We start from the raw sequence: 21365 nt of genomic DNA, 5'->3' as shown, positions 1-21365 counted from the left end.
TAAGCCCTAAATCCCTAAACTCACGCACCCGAGCTTTGCCTCCCTTCTTCTCCCGTTCGCGTGCCTGGCCTTTCCCTTTCTCGGTCTCGAGCCAACCGAGCTCCTCCTCCTCCACGCGAGAAAAAGTTGACTTCTCATTCATCCTTGCCCGACATTTTCTGCCTGCGGCCCTCCTTCCCGAAGTCGTGCCAGTCTATGGGAAGCTTGCTCCCTGGTACACTTGAATGACAAACTCTCTCTTCTTCCCGATATTTTCCTCGCTGCCACAGGCTCGTCACTTGGTCTTAGATATTTTGGTTGCTTCGCCTTTTGTGAGCAGGGAATGCAGGGTTTTTTTTTTCTTTTTGGCCCAATTCGAGTACCGTGGGTGATGGGGTGATCTTCTTTCTCTTCTCCTCTCTTCTCTGCCTATAAACACAGTTTCTTTTGAAGTTTTGGGGGTTGTTGGAAAAGTTTTCTAAGGAAGGGAGGAGTAGAGATTTTTGGCAGTGAAAGGAGTTTAGGAAGGGGATTTTTGTGAGTGTCTCTTTGAGGTGGTTTCTTGTGTTGCAATGCTCTACATTTACATTAAGGAGGTACCTCTTCTTCCCCCCTTTTTTTTTCGGTGCCTTGCTTCCTTTCGGTTTTCTCTCTGTCGAGCCTCCTCTTGCTCGGTTAAGTGGATAGTACAGCATGCTAGTTTAATCCACTTTCATGTATTTTGAGATGTTTACCTTAAGAGCATGTTTCAGTGGTTTGATTTGATTACTTGCTTAGAATGGTGAAAATATAGCATGACACAAGTGTTCTTCTTTTCTCTACCTGCTTGAAATGAAACAGTGACATAGTTCTATTATTGTGAACAGGAAGCTTGAAATATGGTCTTGAAATAATTTTAGCTCCTCTTGCAAGCATGTTAGGATATGTATTATGAAACTTTTTCATCTATTTTCATTTAGTATGAGATATTGGAAAGGTTATTTGGCCTTTCATGCATGTTAGGGGTTGTGGTTTTGGTATCTCATGGCTTTCCCTTACTTGAAATGCATGTTAGGAGGAAATTTATTTAATCTGGAAAGCTTTGTATCTTGTTTTGAGGGCTTGGTTTAGCTCCTCGTGAGGCATCTCCCTTGCTAAAAAATCTGTTGGAATTGTTGTATGCTTGGAATATTTAGACACGCAGGTTGTTCCTTGGCTTTGGATTGCTCGGTTTTACTTACAAGTGGCTGGAACTTTAATTTCTGTTAAATCCCGAATTTATATCAATGCTTGGTTTCTGTTTTAGCCTTGTTGAGCTCAGTTTTGGCTTTTGGTTCTTGTTGGGCTCGGTTTTGGCTGGGTTTGGAGTCTCGGTTTTTTGATTGAAATGACTAGAGCTCTATCCTTTATGGAGGCCTGGATTTTAATACTACTGGGTTTGGTTTTGGCCCCTGCTGGGCTCGGTTTTGGCATCCCACCGGTGTCTTGGCTCAAATATACGTGTGGTGGATGAATTTATGTTGATTCGGAAGAACTCTGTAGTTGTTGTTATGTAAAACATGCGTTGGTTCTATATTTTGATGTCTCAGGGGTATGGAAATGTTTTCTACTATTTTGTTATAACCCGAACTCGAACCTTAACTGTGGTGCGGTTTTGGCTTGACTTGAGAGCTTGGTTTGCTTGTTTTAGCTCTTACTTGAGAGCCCATGATTGATTCCTTAAAACTTGCCTTTACTCTAGAGTTTTGGCAGCCTGCTTTGCTTGCCTTTGACCTTTACCCGAGAGCTTGTTGGGTGGCCTGTCTTGTGTATTTTTCTGCCACTACCCGAAAAATGGCTTTGGTTATGATTTTTGTTGGCTCTAGTTGAGAGCTCGGTTTGCTTTGCCTTACCCTTGGCCGAGAGGTGGTTTGCTGGCTTTGGTTGCTATTCCTACCCGTGAGACCCATTGGAGTTTCTTGAGTTTAATTTACCCCCTCTTGTTGAGTTTGAACCATTTGAATGATTGTAGATGGATCAAACTTGTTACTTTGAGAGATTGGTGCTGTTTTATACTCTCCTATGTATATCAAAATTTGTAGGGAATTGATTCGGGTTTGCCTTAGCCGTGAGCTTCTTTTGGTCTTGGGTTTGCTTTAGCCGTGAGCCTCACTTGTTGTTCCTTGGGTTGCCTTCGCCATGGGCCTTAGCAGCTATCCCTTGCTACCTTGGGCCGTGAGCCTTAGTGATTACCTCCCTTGTGGGTTGCTTTGGTCGAGAGCCCTAGTTGTTGTTTCCTCTATTCTATTGACCCCGACCGTGAGCATTTATTTGGTTCTGCGGGATGATTTCATGCTCGTTCGACGTGTAAGGCTATTTATCAATCTGAAAGTTGGTGAAATTTTGATTTCAACATGAGTTTGGAAATATTAATGGTGGTTTCCCCGAGATCATTTTCTTTTGAAGATCGGGAGATTTTAAACCTCATTTTGGAAAAGCATTTGGTGACCTTGGGCCCTACTTTTCCAGGTCTTTTCGATACGAGTTTTGAGAACTGATTCATTCTCTTTTTCGGTGTTTTAGATGGATCGGTGCCTCCTCTCTCTCACCCCATTTTTGTTTTTTTCTTTCCTTGCTTCTTGGTTCGTTCTTTTTGACGCTTATGTTCGATGCATAAGTGTCCACGTATAGCCTTTTGCTATACGTGAAACCATCAAGCAAGGTCGCAAGTAGTCGTTTTGGAGCGTACGGTGTTGATGATAAAGGCACACCGAAGATAGAGTAGAAAGATGCCCTATCTTATAACATCAAGATTCAGACATTTGATGAACAATAGGTTATGATATCTTTCACCGACGTAAGTCTAGCGGGAGTTGGCTTGAACCTCCTCAGATGATTGACAGTCCCACGTCCGACAATGTAATCGACTCGTGGACAACGAAGATTTCTAAAAAAAAAAGTTTTGATAAAGTTTTGATAAACCCTTTTCAAAAAACACATTTTTCTACGAAACAAAATTGATAACTCTTCTTTGCATGTTTAAAATTTGTATGCATGTTAAAAAACATAAAACATACTTTAAAACTGGTTGTCCACCTGACGAGTATCTGTTTAGGCTGGGAAATAGCCCTCTAAGTGAGGTTCAAGGCACACTTCTAGACGAGTGGCGAGTTCTATATATTCGGGTGACCGAGAGCCTTCGTGTACCCTCGAGAATAAATATATACTTATGATATTGATTGTTTAGAGACATTGACCCCAGTCGCAGAACTAAATTCTATAATAGTTCTTCTGTCACTTGTAGCTAATATTGACTGGCTTCTACAACAATTGAATATAAAAAATATCTTTCTCAATGGAGATTTAGAAGAAGGAAAATGTGTATGGATGCATCTCTGGGATTTAGTGAGTAGTTTGACACAAAGTTGTGTAAACTAAAAAATTTCTTATACATGTTAATGCAGTCATCGAGAGCGTGATTTGAGAAATTTATACTATTTGTTAAAGGTTAGAGGTATACTCAAGGGCAAAAAGATCATGCAATGTTCTTCAGAAATTCAAAAGATGGGAAGATAGTCATACTAATTGTGTATGTAGACGATATAATTCTCGCCAGAGATGACATATATGTGATGAACCATTTGAAGACTGTCCTATCATTTGTTTTTTACACCGAGAGTTCATAGATTCTTTAAGGTATTTCTTTGCCATGCATGTTGCTAGATCAAAGAAAGAGATTGTTGTTTTCCAATGGAAGTATGTTCTTGATCTACTAAATGAAACTTGGATGAGTGGTTGTAGGCCTGCAAATACAATTGACCCCAATCAAAGAACTGGGAGATGGGAAACAAGGTGACCTTGTGAATACAGTTCAGTGTCAAATATTGGTGAGAAAGTTGATATACTTATCACATACACACCCAAATATAACTTTTGTTGTGAGTTTACACACATATATAATTATTTTAACACTGCCATTGCTGGATCCCAAGCCCCGGATGTGAGAAGTGGAGGGTTGTGTCAAGTAGTTGACAACTAACGTAAAATTTTTTGAAAAATCTTGGCATGAATTTTTTTAATCATTGTGTAAATGCTAGGGCATCCCTTGGAAATGACACGCTATATGACCTGAATACAATAAAAAGTGTGCAAGGGCCACTGCACTGGCGCTTGGATATAGTGTCAAATAAGCAAGAGATCTCGCATTACAGATGGATGTGAGTAAAAAAAGTAAGTCTATAAAATTAATATTAGGATAAGATTTTGAAATATAAGTACTCTCACAGGTAAATTAATGAAATTAGTTGATATTATAATTCATAGAAAGATAAATATCTTATGTATTCAAACTACTAAATGAGTTGAATAAAAGACTAAGAAGATTGATAACTTAGGTTTTAAACTTTGGTGTTCAGGTAATAGTCACATTAAAAATGGTGTCAGTGTAATTATATATAAGTGTTTGAAAGATAATGTTGTAAAAATTAATATAACCGGAGATAAAACTATAGCTCTTAAGATTGTTGTTGATGCTAAAATTTTTAATATTATAAGTGCTTATGCTTCTCGGGTAGTTTTAGATATATGTTCCAAAGAAAAATTCTGGAATGATCTAGAAGAATTAAAGTAAGTGATACTTCTTGAAGAAAGAATTTTTATTGGAGGAGATTTAAATGGACATATCGGTAGAGTGGTCCAAGATTTTAGAAATATTCATGGTGGCTACGGTTTTGGAGTGATTAATGAAGAAGGTAGAACCATATTAGATTTTGTTTTAGCATATGATTTTATTATTGTTAATGCTTTGTTTTAAAAAAGAGATGAACATATTATTACTTATAAAAATGGATCTAATTAAACATAAATTGATTATTTTCTTATGAGAGGAATAGATCATTAAGAATGTAAATATTGTAAGGTTCTTGATTTTAAGATGAAGAGTTGTAAAATAAAGAATACTAAAAACCATTATCATAGAATTAGATGGACGTACTTAAAAGACACAAACTTATTTTTATCAGTAAACTTCAAGATTTCAAGATTTAGGATGTTCATGAAGAAACAAATCTTATGTGGGATAAAGTAACAAACACTATCAAACAAGTGACAAAAGATGTACTTAGAGAATCAAAAAGAAAATTTTTTATAAATACAAATAGTTGGTGGTGGAATAAAAATGTGCAAGAAAAGATAAAATATAAGAAGTTATGTTATAAAATTAGTTTAAATGTACAAGCTTAGAGAATTGAGGAAAATATTAAATGACCCATACAGAGTCTAAGAAAACAATTTATGATGCTAAAATTCTGCTTTTAATAATCTTTATAATATATTAAATACTAAAGAAGGTGAAAAATAATGTATAAACTAACCAAACAAAGAGAAAAGAAAAGTAAAGATTTAACTCAAGTAAATTGTATTGAAGATGAAAATCAAAATGTATCTTTTTTGAAAAAAATATTCAAAATAGGCGGGTGAGATATTGATAAATTTTTCAATAAAGTTTTTGAAAATACGATCGTCTTTAGTGATCGTAATATCATTAATAATAATAAATTATTTTATTTTTGCCATTATGTTAGTAAAAAGAAGTTGAGGAGGCTTTAAATAAAAATAAGGGTGGAATGTCTGCAGGACCTGATGATATCCCAATTAAAGTGTGAAAATATTTAGCTAATTTGGGAGTTTTTTTGGCTTGCTAAACTCTTTAATATTATTTTAAAACTAAAAAGTTGTCTGAGGTGTGGAGGTAGAGTATTTTGGTCCCTATCTTTAAGAATAAAGGGGATGCACAATAGTGCAAATTATAGAGGAATTATGTTGATGTGTCATACTTTAAAATTATGGGAGAGGGTGGGTAATTGAACAATTGATTACGACGTATTATAAAGATTTCTCATAATCAGTTTGGATTTTTCCAAGGCAGAGGTTTGCTGGAGAAATACAGAGAGAATAAGGAGGATCTACATTTGATTTGTATTGATTTAGAAAAAGCTTACGATAAGGTTCCAAGAGATATCCTTTGGAGAGTTCTAGAGAAGAAAGATGGTGATATAACTTATATTCAAGTTATTAAAGATATGTATACTAGAGCTGTTACTTGTGTTTGAACAGAAAGAGGATTGACCAATTATTTTTCTATTTTAGTTGGATTACATCAGGGATCGACTTTAAGCCCATATCTTTTTGCTTTAGTTATGGATGCTCTTACTGGATATTTACAGGAGGATGTACCTTGGTGTATGCTTTTCGTTGATGATGTCCTTCTTGTGGACAAGACTAAAGAAAGAGCTCATAAAAAAACTTGAATTATATAGGTCTACATTGGAGTCTAAAGGCCTTTGCTTGAGTAGAACTAAAACTGAATACATGGAATGTAATGAATACATGGAATGTTGAATACATGGAATGTAATTTTAGTAGCAATAGCTCTAGTGACAGAGTTGTAACTATTGGTGATCAAATTATTGAAAGGTATGAACGCTTTAGATGTCTCCAGTCTATTGTTCAAAGTGATGGTGATATAGATGGGGATGTTATTAGTAGAATTTAAGTTGGTTGGTTGAATTGTAAGAATGCTTTGGGCCTATTGTGTGATAGAAAGTACCGCTCAACCTGAAGGGAAAATTGTATAGATGGTGGTGGGACCTGCAATGTTCTATGACACAGAATATTGGCCTTTAAAATAGAAGCATAAAATTAAGTGTTGCTGAGATGAGAATGCTTAGGTGGATGAGTGGTTTTACACTTAAAGACAATGTGAAATGAATATATCCATGGTAGGGTTGGTGTAACTCCTGTGGCGGACAAAATTAGAGAGAGTCGTCTTCGATGGTTTGGTTACATTAAACGTTGACTATTTGATGATCCAATTAAGAAAGTAGATGTTTTAGATTCGACTTATGTTAAGCAAGGTAGAGTTAGACCTAGAAAAACTTGGGCATATTATATAAAAAATGATCTTAATTTATTAGAATTGAATGAAAATATGATTTCAATAGGATGCAATGGAGAAAAAAGATTCTTGTAGTCAACCCCATTTAGTGGATAAAGACTTGTTTTTGTTGTTGTATATATGTATAGAATTTTATGGAAACAGTTTTAATCATTTTTTTGAGATGCACAAAAATGTGGTACAATTATTTTAGTATTTTTATGTTTTACCTTATCAAAATTTGAGTATCTTTAATGTCAAACAGGCCAGAAGAAAGCCATTGGAGAGTAAAACAATCTAATGAGTCTTTATAATAAGCAGTAATAAAGAGTTCTCTTCTTAACGGGAGAGTTAATTAATCAAAGATGGGAAGCTTAAAAAACTAATAATATAAGGTCTTCATTAGAGGATGCAAAAATTCTAGCTCATCACTGCTTAATTTGCCTCTTGAAAATGATTTTTGAGGTCCTTTTCTATGCGGGTGGGGATCTGATTGCCAAAAGAGTTCATTAACTTTCTAATCACTTTGGTCATCAATTCACATTGCTCTAAAGTTACATTTATTGCAAATTAACCCGTTGCAGGTATTGCATGGTCTTGAAGTGGCTACCCTTTGTGTTGAAGATATGGATGAGTGGTTATGTATCTTCAATGTGAAACTTAAGTACATGCGTGAGGACATTGAATTGGTATGCCACTTTCTTGTTCATTTTGTCTGCGAAACAAGTCACATACATTGTCATATCACCGATCAGTAGGAATATGAAATTGCAATTTTATGTTTAATACCCCAACTCTTGATTCAATCAAGATATTTTCTAATAGGTACCTTTAAAATTGGTTTAATTCTAGTTCAAATAACAATTTTCTAAGGCAATTGAAGGCTTATTTAACTACTTTTATAAAAGGAATCAACTCTTTCATTGAAGTTGTTGCTGCTAATGATCTACATTCACAATTTAACTACACATTTATCCCTACATTGAATCTCTACTTTTTTATACCTGTTATGATGTATCGTATCTACTTCCTGTTTTATTATAGAATTTCAGCATATTAGAAGATGCTTTAAATCAATAAAAATTTAAACATTCATGGAATGTATAACCGTTGAATCTTGGCAAATTGGCAACTAGGTTATGAAGCCTTGTTCATGTTTTTTTTAGTGTTGTCAATTTAAGGGGATGTTTGGTAGCATACTTTTTATAGGATTTAAGGCGAGATTTAACATAAATCCAACCAAATACCAATAAGAGGCACGTTAAATCTGCCATTCCGCTGAAAAAAATTTGCTCTTCATTCATACATAAATCTTAAATCTGATTTGTAGGTGGATTTAACCGATTTAACTTAGGAAGAAAAACACACCGCAGCTCCCATTATCGCTTCCCGATCGCACAGTGCCCAAAGGGAGGATTCGACGCAATCACCCCACTGTCGTCGACTTCAAGCGGATTGTTCTTGTTCTTTTGAATTGTCATCATCCCTTGTACCAATTCACCTGTTCAACACAAATAATAAAAATCACAATTTTTTTCTTTTGGCATGGGAGAAAGCTTTTCGAGGACATTTATGAGAGCGGTCTCACGACAAGAAGAAAAGTAAGAAAAAGTACGGAGAAGCCAGTGGGATGAAAGTAGTCCATATGAGGACTCTGCATGGGAGGTTTCCATTGATGAAGAAAGACATTGGAGATGGAGTCAGGAAGGGTAAAAAATGCAGTTTGAGGAAGAAGATGATTATACAGTGGGCATAAAGTTTCTCAACACCACATGACATATTCACGGATGGGAGGAAGAGCGCCCAAACCTGTTTATTTGTTGGGTGCATTTACATGCATAACAACCAATTCTTATGTTTTTACATACCTAACACTTAAACTTTCGTTTCTACATTTATACACCTAAATGTTTAATATCACATAAAAAAAATATCACCTTTTTAAATTTTAAAATGTAAAATACTCCTTTTCCTACATAGGTAAGGTGTCATGTATGTAAATCGAAGTTTAGGTGTTAGATATATAAATACCTAAAAATTAAATGGTATGTATGAAATTCTTTGTATTATTATGTGAAGTAAATGTGTCACTTACATAGCATTGCCACATTTGCAAAACATGCGGGACCTCTGTAGTTTGAGATTTGTTGACACACCATGGGCTCCTTACTTTTTTATGTGCAACATATTAGAGGTATATATCATTCACATTTCTGTTGTGTAACTTCTTAAATAGAATGAAGCCAAACTTTTAAACATTGAGATGCTTTTTGATGTAACGATGGGATTTTCATAGAAACTCCAAAGTTAAACTTGCTCACATCAGTGCGATTTTGGGATGGGTGATCTCTCAGGAAGTTACACCAGCAGAGAAAAATCGTGAGACTATTAAGCCAAAGTAGAGAATACCTTGATGGGTGAGAGTTTGGGCTGCATAACACTAGCTAGAAGATAGGAACTAAGTGCCATACAAAATAAAGTGCAACGCTATGGGAGACACCACTTGAACCCAAGATGGGATAAAGTGTTACATGATGGGAGCCACCTCTTGTATTTGTAGGGGCCACCTTTAGAGTCATATGTGCCTGGTGGATGATTCTGGGTATAGAGTACTGACGATGATGTTAGGTGCTTAAGTGGGTGAGATTGTGAAACCCATTATGTAGAATGAAGCTGAACTCTTAAAAATCGAGACCTCTTTTGGTATAATAGTAGAATTTTGATAGAAACTCCAAAGTTAAGCGTTGATCAATCTTAGGATGGGTGACCTCCTGGGAACTTACACCAATGAGGCAAAACCTTTGGGTTCACTCTTCTCATTTTTTGGTTTCTCAAATGATTAATCAACACACATCACAGGACAAGGCATCACTCCCTTATGTACCACTCTCTCACCATTGCTACTGACACCCCTTACCTTATATCTCCAGATCTAGCGAGTCACTGACGGGTGAGGTCACCCTCCTATGTGTAATATGGTTCAAATTCTTTAAATGTCACATCCATGTTCACAAACAGTCTCTTTTCTATTGGGCTTCAGCAGACATACCCATTCTAAGTAGCAGAATAGCCTACGAACATACATTTTACAGCTCTGCGATCCAACCTTCCTACTAATGGCTTGTTATCCTTCACAAAACTTACACATTCAAACACTTTTAATGGGCAGATCCTGCTATTATCTTCTTTCAACATCTAATAAGGAGACTTTCAATACAACTCCCTGGAGGGCATCCTATTGACCAATGGAGAGACTGTCAAAACTACTTGCCCTCATAAGTGCATTGGAACATCTATTGCAATCATCATGCTTAGGGCTGCCTCTAGAAGGTGTCTATTCTTTCTCTCCACTTTATTTTGTGCAAGTATGTATAGACATGTGGTTTTATGCTGTATCCATTGGGCTAACGAGTATTTCCCAGAGGCTTCTTGGTATATTATGTCCCATTATCAGACCTCAATACCTTCACTACTGTATCATACTTATTCTCAATTATCTTTTAAGGACTTTAAAACAAATGAACACATCAATCTTATTTCTCATCAAATATAACCAAGTAATATGAGAAAAAAATCAATAAATATCACAAAATATTGTTAACCATTCATAGAACTTGTAGTATAAGGTCTCTAAACATCAGAATGTATCAAGTTAAACATACCGAAACTCCTATTCCTCGGACCTGATATAAGAGCTCCTAGTAAACTTACCAAACTCACAAGAAACACAAACTAGTTTTTTGTTTATTTGCCTTCTCATACAAAAAAGTATACAACCGACTTAATAAACTATGAAAAGAGTGTCCCATGTGTTTGTGATATGACAACCATCTTCCACACTCCCAGATTCTCCTACTTCAACATTCTCTGCCATGGATGTTAAAGTTAAGTCCATCTTCTTCTATCAGAGTTCATCATGCCACATTCCAGTCCCAAATGTCTGACCCGTCCCTTTCTTTTAGAAGATCGCCTTAGGAATATATAAAAAAAACAACACATTTTAGTTAGAATAATGACACTAATTAATAAAAATGAGCACGCAAAACATTGGACATAGTCATATAATTGGTAACCCTTATTTTACTCTTACCAACTACAAATTGTGTTGTACCATCAGCAGTCTGGATGCTCTCTGGTACTACTAGAGAGGTATAGCAAAAAAAATTTATAGCAGTACCTGTCGCATGTCAAGATGCACCGAACTCTACTATTTATTCTGATGATCATGTGATGGAAATAGAGACAAGAGCATGTGTAAACCTTTTTTCAGAGTGAGTATAAGTGACAATGTTATCCTTTGATGACGAGTGGTTATAAACATCCTCAACCTCACCTTCTGCTGCTTTCTTGTTTCCTCTTCAACAACTCCAGACACTCATAATCCTCTACCCTATTATACTTATAAAGACATTAAAGTCTACCATTCTAAATTGAAATCAATTAATCAAAGAAACAATAAGCAATTGTTCTTTAGTGATATTCGGCCTTAGATGAGATGCAAATGATAGCAAATAGTAGAGCCGTGGTCAAGCATACTACAATGAGAGCAATAAGGAGGGTGTGGTTCGATTTGAACCTTTTTCCAATACTCGTTGTGGGTGGTTCCAATCCACACCTCATTCAGAGCAGATTGAGTGATATCCCTCTCACTAACACACAAGCCACAGAGGGTCTGGTGACAACAAACATAGGACTATCAACCCTGAGAGACTTACCGTAAGCAGTTGCTAAGGAGTAGAGAATTTCAAATTGAACGTATGTAAGTGTAACCCCGAAAATTTTATCCAAACTGGAATGATAGGGGACTGCCTTTGGGTCGAAACCAACAGTCCACTTCAGATTTTTCATATTACGGTTGTCGATCTTGATAACTTTCCAAGAAAAGATGCGAGTGTAATCAACATCATGAGACAACTAAATCAGTATGTGCCGACAGTCAAGTAGACTAATATTCCAACTGCTCAATAGCTTCATAGCCTCAATCTCTTTCCGAATGATCTCCAATTTTGGGTTACCATAAATAAATTTTCCCACTAGAGCAAAACGCTAAAAGGACGCGAGAGTACTGGTTTCAACCTCTCTAAGAATAAGAACAGATTTCCCATTTTTTTCCCAATTGTTTTATGAAGGTGTGATCGCCACCACCTTTAAGAGCATCGTGAAAAAATTGAAGAACATTGTAAGATTTATCTATACGAAAACTAGTCTCTGATTTTGAAAGAGGAGCACGAGTAAGAATCGAGAGGTCGCCGACAAGTGCAGTAACATAGGAACGGATAACCATCTTTGCCGACAAGATTCTATCGGACAGGAAGGAAGGAGACGCAGTCTGAAAGGAAATGCAAAAATGCGGGCAGAGCAGTGTGACAAGCGCGACCAAGCAAGTAGAGCAACATCTCTGTCGCCAGACCGAGACGACACGAGGACTGTGAAGGAGGCGTCCTGGACAGACGAGGACATCGTCTGGAAAGAAATGCGAAAACTCGACCCACCTTGTTGTCTGGAAGGATGCGAAGACACGAGCCTGTCGCCAGAAACACGACGAGCGTGAAGCACAAAAACAACGCGACGACGCGAGCACCGATGTCGATGAAGACGAAGCAGGGAAATAGAAACGCGAGAGAGATCCGTGTAGTAGATGGGAGATCCGTGTAACAGAAAGCTAGGGTTCGCCATGAGGCGAAACCCTAGCAGAGGGGAACGACACCATGCCAGCTAGTATATACAGCTTAATATTTGAGAAAGCCAAATGACTAATATATTAAATAAAAAGTAGGTTATAGTTAGATTGTGTGGGAGGACCCAAACATGAAACTTTGACCACACGATAACCACCACATTCAAATGGTTCCAAAAAGAGAAAATACAAAAAAATACATAGAGAAAATACAAAAAAATAAAAAATACATGAGAAAAAAAATAAAAAAGTGTCAGAATACGGAGTATCAGGTAGCTAGAGAGCGATCTTGCATCCGCCTCTAGTTCTAAGGAAGGAACCAACTAATAAATTGGTAAGATGAGTGCCATTGGCAGTGGTAACCAATGTGTCATCTAATAAATTGGTAAGATGAGTGCCTCTGCCTCCACTCTTCTTCTTCCTCTTGGAATAAACATGTCATTTCTCATCTGAAGGTTGGCTCACCTGATCAGAGGATTGATCTAAAGTGTGTCGGACATGTGTAGGGTGTTGAACATTAGAAACAACTACTTGTTGTACCAGCTGATCTTTAATCAAATCGAAGAAGCACTCTCGTGTGTCTTGGCATATAAGTGGGTCTTCTTCAATAACAGTGAGTGTTACAAGCACATTTGGATCTGCACTTGTAGTATGGTGTTCTTCATCAGGAACTGCGATGTTGGAAAGAGGATCGTGTTGCACCTTCTCGGCAGGGATGGTAGGTGGCTGATCTTTAGCGGTATCCGACCTTAGATGAGGATGCGAGCTATAGCAAATAGTAGAATTGTGACCAAACATAATACAATGAGAGCAATAAGGAGGGTGTGGTTCTATTTCAACCTTTTGCCAATAACCGTTGTGAGTGGTGTTAATCTACACCTCATCCGGAGCTGGTTGAGTATTATCTCTCTCAACTAACACACAAGCCACAAAGGGTTTGGTGACGGCAAACGTAGGACTATCAATCTTGTGAGACTTATCTTAAGCAGTTGCTGAGTAGAGAATTTTCAAGTTGAACATATGTTATTTTAACCCTCAAAATTTTATCCAAACAAAAATGATAGGGGACTCCGCTTTTGGATCAAAATCGACAGTCCACTTTAGAATTTTCATAAAATGGCTGTCGTTCTTGATAACATTTTGAGAAAAAATGCGAGTGTAATCAGGATCGTGAGATAACTGAGTAAATATATGTTGACCGTCAAGTATTCTAATATTCCAACCGTCTAATAGCTTCATAGCATCAAAATCTTTCCGAATGATCTCAAGTTTTGGGTGACCATAAAGAAATTTTCTCATTAGAGCAAAACGCCAAGAGGATGCGAAAGTGCTGGTTTCAATCTCAATGAGAATAAGAGCAAACTTCCCATTTTTTTACCAAACTTTTTAATGAAAGTATGATCACCACCACTTTCAAGAGGAACATTGCAGGACTTGCTATTATGAAAACCTCACTCTGAACTTGAAAGAGGAGCATGAGTAGGAATAAGAAAGTCGTCGGCAAGTGCAGTGACATAGGAACGCATCGTCGAGGCTATCTCCAGAGCGACTAGGCGAGCCGTCAAAAGGAGCAGACAGCCGCATCAATCAGCAAGGCGACGCGCTTGGCAAGTGATGCGCCCCGATGTGTGTTATTTTTCTGCTTGTTTTATGTCAATTCAATTCCCCTGAGACGATGCAAAAACTTGACCTGACCCATAATTATGCAGTAATTTAGTTTTCAAAAGACGGCAAAAAACTTGACCCAAATTTATATTTAGCAACTAATATACAAAATTAAAATATTATATAATATTATAAAATATAACAAAAAGTTCACACACTATGGGTTCTATGCAAGTGCACATATCGCTTCAAGTAATATAGAAATTTCTGATTAAGCCCCGAATATCGATCCCACAAGGAAGCGAGGAAATATGTCCTTAGTCAAATTCCAATATACTACTATTAGTCCTTAGTAGTCGATTAAAATGGTGTTTTATCTAGTAACTACTTCTAAATGCGAATGTTAAATGTAAGGATAATAACTATTCATAAATGTAAATATTAATTCTAAAGATAACCCTTTTTGGATGAGTTGGTTTGTATAACTTTAAGATGTTAAAAACTACTATTCTTATGTAGCGAATGTAAAAGTATGAGATACATTAAATATTGTATGTGCCAAATAGAAGCAATTTTAATTCTCTACCCTGGTTCAACATTATAGAAAATCATTGGCTAATCTTAGGTTTAGTCCCTAAATCCGTAGCTAGGCTAAGAGGATACTGGCTCCCACTCCAGAGCTCACACTTCACTTCCTCTGAAGGTTAACTCTCGCTTTAGTTTTTAAACACTAAGTTCAAATTGGAGATTTTTAGTCAGTCACCCTAGAAATCTCCAATTCTACACTCAACAAAGTATATTTTCCTATTTTTTTGCACTTAATCCCATGAGCGAAATACTCCTTCATGGACTTAAATGTGATTCTCACTCTGTTGTAGAACTCATACTCCATTTCTCGGATCATATGTTTCACAACATATTTTAACAATTCAATTGACCAGATCGAAAAATAAATTAAGAGGGGAGTTGAAAAACTATCACAATTTATAATTAAAATTTCTTCTAGCATGCATCCCAATATCCTAAACATGAATCCTACGCATTGCAAAAGAAAAGTAAAAGGAAAATAACGACATAATCTTCTCATGCCACTATTTTCAAAAAAAAAAAGTAAGAGAAACACATCACAAAACACAAAGAAAACATAACGAAAAACTTCATTAAATCAAAGCAAATCCACTAGATAAGTGTTTACAAAATCATAAGATAATGAAAAACACAATACTTAGCTTTTTCCCCTTGAAAGAAAGATAAAAATCACTCCCACAAAGTCTCCCGCTGATCAATGCAATGCTAGAACATTCCCTTACAAATTCTCTCAAAATCCTATCACCAATCTCTTCAAAAAGGTAGAAATCTACATTTTTACTCTTATTCTAAGATCTCTAAATATTCTACACATTTTCTCATTCACATACACCACTTTTTTGACATAAAAGCACTTTATTATAATGTAGGGATAAATTTCCCAAGAGATGCCTTAAACAACCCTCCAAAAAGCGTCCAAATACATTGAATATTCTAGAAATTCACCCAGCATCGCGTCCAAACCGTCTAGGGCGCTGTCGTTGCCTTCTTGACGTCGTTTTCTAGTCTTTGGCACTGCCGGAGCCGGCTCTGGGACTTTCGGCGCCCACCCTGCGCAGCTCCATCATTTTGCTTCGTTTGGCTTAGTTTTAGCTTCGTTTTGACCTGTTTCAGTTGCGTTGCGTTCCTAACAGATAGACCTACAAAACAAGCATAAAAATAACCTTTATTTAAAGTGTAATTTCATTCAAAAATGTGTGAGAAGTGTAAATGAGATTAAACATAGAAAGACATATCGAAATGTGTCAGGACAAAATTTTCTTTCTTGCTCGTTTTTGCTCCAAATTGCATCGTTTTTGCTTCTTTTTCTCCAAAACTTCATTTTCTATACCTGAAACAAAAAAAATATATATCAAATATCTTCTTTTAAAGTGAAATATCATTGAAAATCACCAAATATAGGCATTAAAAGCACATGAAAAATTGAACATTTTTTAGGCGTATCAGCGAGTCGGGTGAGAGCCGTCTGTCGAGTGCATACAGACAGCCGCATCAATTTGCGGCGACGCGAGCAGGCTTGGGCACATCAAACTGCTATAGAAAACCGTCTACGACGTGCGAGGCCGTAGTCGTCCTCTTCGGGCTAGCCGTCAGACCTCGAAGACAACCTACGAGCAATCGTCGTTGATTGAGAGACAGGACCCGCAGAAGTACATGAAAACTTTATCTTGGGAGATGACGAAGGAGTTAAGCCGAGAGATTCAATGTCGGGAATTGCCATCCGGCGAAATCCTAGTAGAGCCCGCTGCCGACGCCATTTTATATATACATGAATTGATCCTGAAGTTTGGCTGGGAACAACCCATAATGATTATTGACAACAAATCGTCATGGAACACAAACCTCCATATTGTACCCACTGTAAGATGTTTGATCATATCCTTGCTAAATGCCACAAATTTCATCCTGATTTGAAATCTAAGGGTCAAGTGAATAAGGATGGGTTTAACCCCACTGCTGTGGACATTTTAGTTCCACCTGAGGATGATACTACCAGACGGGAGGTGTTTGTTGCACCTGAGGACCCGCCCCGTGACACTGCTGTTACTGTTACTACGAGTGATGCGATGCTGACACCTACAAACTCCATACAAAACAATTCTGATGGACTATTGCCTATAAATGATAGTATTCAAACTGATAATCAGGAGAACCTCACAGCTCAACTTCTTCAAGAAGTAACCGGTGTAGCGACAACTCACACTTCTCATATTATAGAACCTATTGTGGGTACTACTGTTCCTTCTGGTTCAGCTCTACCTACCCATCAACTGATCAGATGAGTCAATCTTCGAAGGAATGACAGGTTTACACTTCCACGAGGAAGAAGAAGAATGGAGATCTACTAGAGCTCATGAGTCTTATGGATGATACTTTGGTTACTACGGGTAATAGTCAGCACCTTACCAATCTGCTAGCTGAATCACTACCGAGAACTAGAGCCAGAGGCAAGACTAGATTGGGATAACCCACACTTTTTCAGCGCCCGGGTGGTTTTTAGGTTTCTTTTTATTTCTATATGTACCCATCTTTTATATTTTTTGGTGTGTGTTGTACCGTGTGGGTCGGGTGTTTAGACTCAGCCATACAAATCTATCTGCATCTTTATCTTTAATATATCAGCCCTTGGATTTTTTCATAATATATATATATATATATATATAATCAAAATCACAAAAAAATGCGCAAAAAGTTAGGGACATATCTTTTTTTTTTGTTTGTGTTGTATCGTGTTAGTAGGATGTCTTTTTGGGCCCACTCATACAATCTACTTGTATTTTTTCTTTTTTTAATATAATTCCCTTGAGCTTTTGAAAGCCCAAGGGCTAATATATTAAAATGGAAAAGATACAGATAGGTTGTAGAGATTCATGTAATACCAAAAAGAGTCAAAACCACTGAAACACTTTGGGATGACTCAATTTATTCCTGCCTTTGCCTCTAGTTCTAGGAAGGGAGCCAACTAGCAAATTGGTGAGTTGCGTGCCATTACCCGAAGTAACCAATGTGTCATCCATTAAATTTCTGAGCTCAAATAGATCACTATTCTTCTTCTTCCTCCTGAATGTGTAAACCTGTCATTCCTCGTCTGGAGACTTGCTCATCTGATCCGTTTGTTGGTCAACAGATTGTCGGACATGTATAAGTTGAATCACTTATGCCTGACTAACAGTAACAACTTGATCGTTTAGATGAGGTGGTAGAACTGTAGTAGAAGGATTATCAACCGTTGTAACCACATTAGATTCTAGTGTATGTAAAGTATGAATTGTTGCCTTTATACCAGATACTTCCTGGGGATGAGGAGCTGCAAGGCTCTCGTGATTATCGGTTCGAACATTTTCCTTTATAGCTAAGGACCCTTTAGTATTGTTTTTAATAATTTTTGAAGGTGTAGGTTGCTCAGCTGAGCTATCCGACAACACACCAATCGTAGAAACAGAAACAATATTGTCAGGGGGGTCCCTAGGAGCAATTAAATCAGACACCAATTCCTGTCTTGTCTTAATTTCTTCCACAGGTGGGGCCAATGTGTCCAAAACAGTGGGGTTAGACCCATTCTTATCTGCTTGAGCTGTAGATTTTAAGTTAGGATGGAGCCTGTGGCATTGGTCAAGGATATGCCCAAACATCTTATAGTGGGTACAATAGAAAGGTCTATGTTTCATGACAATTTGTTGCCAATATCCATTATCTGTTGTGCCTAGCAAGATTTCTGTAATATCAGGTAAAATAATATCCCATTCCACAAGTATTCTGGCAACAAAAGTCCTGATTAGATTGAAGGTAGATAGATCAAGCTTCATAGGATCCCCGAGTATGGCCCCAATAGAGTAAAGAACTTGATGATTAAAAAAGTGCAGCTTGAGGCCAGATAAACTAAACCATACTGGTACAGTGGGAGATTCAAGGTTTGGATCAAAATCAGGAGTCCAGTTGAGTAACTTCATTGACTTTCCTGAAATATTAAGATATTTTTTTGAGAAAACTCGAGCGTAGTTTTCAGCCATGGTTAACTAATTCAACACATGTCTCCCATCAAAGAGACCCACTTTCCACTTGCCTATAAGTTTGGGATTATGAACACTCTTTTACATTCATAGATGGGTGTCCCACCTTTTCTACTTGCCTTCCTAACAAAAGTGCAATCACCAGTACATTCCTTATAGTTTGAGGGGAAGACAACAGATGACTCCACCAAATGATTACTCACCACGTGGGCGAAGGAGGCTTTGCCAGATTCAAACGGAGGAGGGAACTCACCCATCCAGCAGGAAAAAAGTCCACCTGAAATGAGGGAGGAAGGAGAGGGAGGAGTTCTGCGGCTTTGTCGAGAGGAGAGGAGACGTAGTTGCGGGCCTTGCGTGCTGCTATTAAAGCTGTCGAGTCGTGCGAACGAGGAGAACCGTAGGAGATGAGATCTGCTGTGTTTGATTGTGTCAGTGGAAGATGAGGAAAAAGTCGTAGAAGCTTAGCGTCGAAACAGACGACGTCGCTAAAAACGTGAGTCGACAGAGGAGACGCTCGACGTCGAAACAGGCGAATAGACGAAACAGACGCAGTTGAGGACGGATGAGATGCGAGCCCTTTTACTTCGATTGCTTCTAAATCATATGCGACTGAATCATTGACGAACGAAATTGCCATTATATATATATATATATATATATATATATATATATATTGAGAAAGTCACAGAGATAATATGTCCAAGAGCTAATATATTAAAAAGAAAGAATGATACAAATAGTGACATCCTACCCACACGTTAAACACTAAATGCAAATGGTTCTAAAAAAAAGAAAGAAAATACAGAAAAATACATGAGAGCCAAAAAAAAAAATAAAAAAATGCCAAAACACGTAGTATCAGGTAGCTAGAGAGTGACCCAATTTTGTCCTGCCTCTGCCTTTAGTTCTAGGAAAGGAGCCGACTAACAAATTGGTAATATGAGTGTCATTGCCAATAGTAACCAATGTATCGTCCAATAAGTTCCCGAGCTCGAGTCGGTCTCCATTCTTCTTCCTCCTGGAGTAGACTTGTCGTTTCTCATCCAAAGACTGACTCACCTGATCAGTGAATTGGTCTAAAGTGTGTCAGGCATGTGTAGATTGTTGAACATTAGAAGCAACTACTTATTGTACCAGCTGATCTTTTATTGAATCAAAGGAGCACTCTTGTGTGTCTTGGCATGTAAATAAACATTCTTCAATAACAGTGAGTGGTATAGACACGTTTAGATCTGTACTTGTAGTATGGGGAGATGTTTCATGGGACTCCAAAGTACCATGCTCCAAACGAGCAGCTGGGATAGATTGTTCAAAAGCATAAGCATCCAGGGGTAGAACAGGTTGGGTATGGTGTTTTTCATTAGGAACTGCTGTGTTGGAAGGAGGGTCGGGCTGCACATTCTCAGCAGGGATGGTAGGTGGCAAGACGTCAACCCCTAATCTAGTATGAAAAGATTTTCAAACAGATTGCTGATCTTTAGCGATATCCGCCTGTAGATGGGATGCAAGTTATAGCATATTGTAAAGTTGTGGCCAAACATACTATAACGAGAGCAATAAGGAAGGTGTGATTCTATTTCAATCTTTTGCCAATACCCGTTGTGAGTGGTTCCAATTCATATCTCATCCGGAGCTGGTTGAGTGATTTCTCTCTCAACTAACACATAAGCCACATAAGCCACAGAGGGTTTGGTTTGGTGACAACTAGCGTAGGACTATCAACCTTGAGAGGCTTACCGTAAGCAGTTGCTAAGAAGTAGAGAATTTTCAAGTTGAACAGATGTAGTTTTAACCTCAAAAATTTTATCCAAACAGGAATGATAACGTTGAACAGATGTAGTTTCAAAATCGACAGTCCACTTTGGAATTTTCATAAAATGGTTGTTGATCTTGTAACTTTATGAGAAAAAATATGAGTGTAATCCATATCTTTAGATAACTGAATAAATATATGTCTACTATCAACTAAGCCAATATTTCAACTGCTCGATAGCTTCATGACATCAAAATCTTTCCGAATGATCTCAAGTTTTGGGTGACGATAAAAGAATTTCCCCACTAGAGCAAAATGCTAAGAAAATGCAAGAGTATTGGTTTCAACCTCAGTGAGAATAAGAGCAGGCTTCCCATTTTTTTTACCAAGTTTTTTAATGAAAGTGTGATCATCACCACTTTCAAGAGCCTCGTGGAAGAATTGTGGAACTTTGCAGGACTTATCGATGCCAAAACGAGGCTCAGAACTTGAATGAGGGGCACGGGCAGGAATAGGAAAGTCGCCGGCAAGGGCAGTTGCATAGGAACGGAGGTCGAGACCATCTCCACCGACAAGATGGCCACGGTCAGAATAGAGTGGCTTGGCGATCCGCGAGGAGGATGCGAGCAGACTTCAGGAAACTGTCTGGCGGGAGAGCAAAAGTTACGACGTCTGGAGCGAGCGAGAAGACGACTGCGAAGGAGAGAAGTGTTGTCGACTACGGGAGACGACTGCGACCGATCGTCTTCGATAGGAGAGACGACAGCGAGCGAGAGTCGTCGACTGAGAGCTACGCGTTCGTGAAAACATCTTCGTTGGAGATGACGGAGAGAAGGAGAGAAGCCGATAGATTCACCATCG

The 21365-nt window shown here is 37.7% G+C and overlaps 1 protein-coding gene across 5 annotated transcripts in view; it reads left to right on the top strand.

Annotated features, from left to right (window-relative positions):
• Nucleotides 1–21365, top strand: part of LOC110034121 (exocyst complex component SEC3A-like) — an 86187-nt gene that overhangs the window by 55247 nt on the left and 9575 nt on the right. For all 5 annotated transcript variants that reach the window (XM_020738402.1, XM_020738404.1, XM_020738403.1 and 2 more), the window contains one exon: nt 7456–7560. In XM_020738402.1, the coding sequence (XP_020594061.1) occupies nt 7456–7560 (105 nt within the window). The remainder of the gene's footprint in view (nt 1–7455; nt 7561–21365) is intronic.

This window comes from Phalaenopsis equestris, unplaced genomic scaffold (genome assembly GCF_001263595.1).
Source record: "Phalaenopsis equestris unplaced genomic scaffold, ASM126359v1 Scaffold001349, whole genome shotgun sequence".
Lineage (NCBI taxonomy): Eukaryota > Viridiplantae > Streptophyta > Magnoliopsida > Asparagales > Orchidaceae > Phalaenopsis > Phalaenopsis equestris.
Note: the sequence above shows the minus strand (reverse complement) of the source record. Positions and strands in the feature narration are given on the sequence as shown.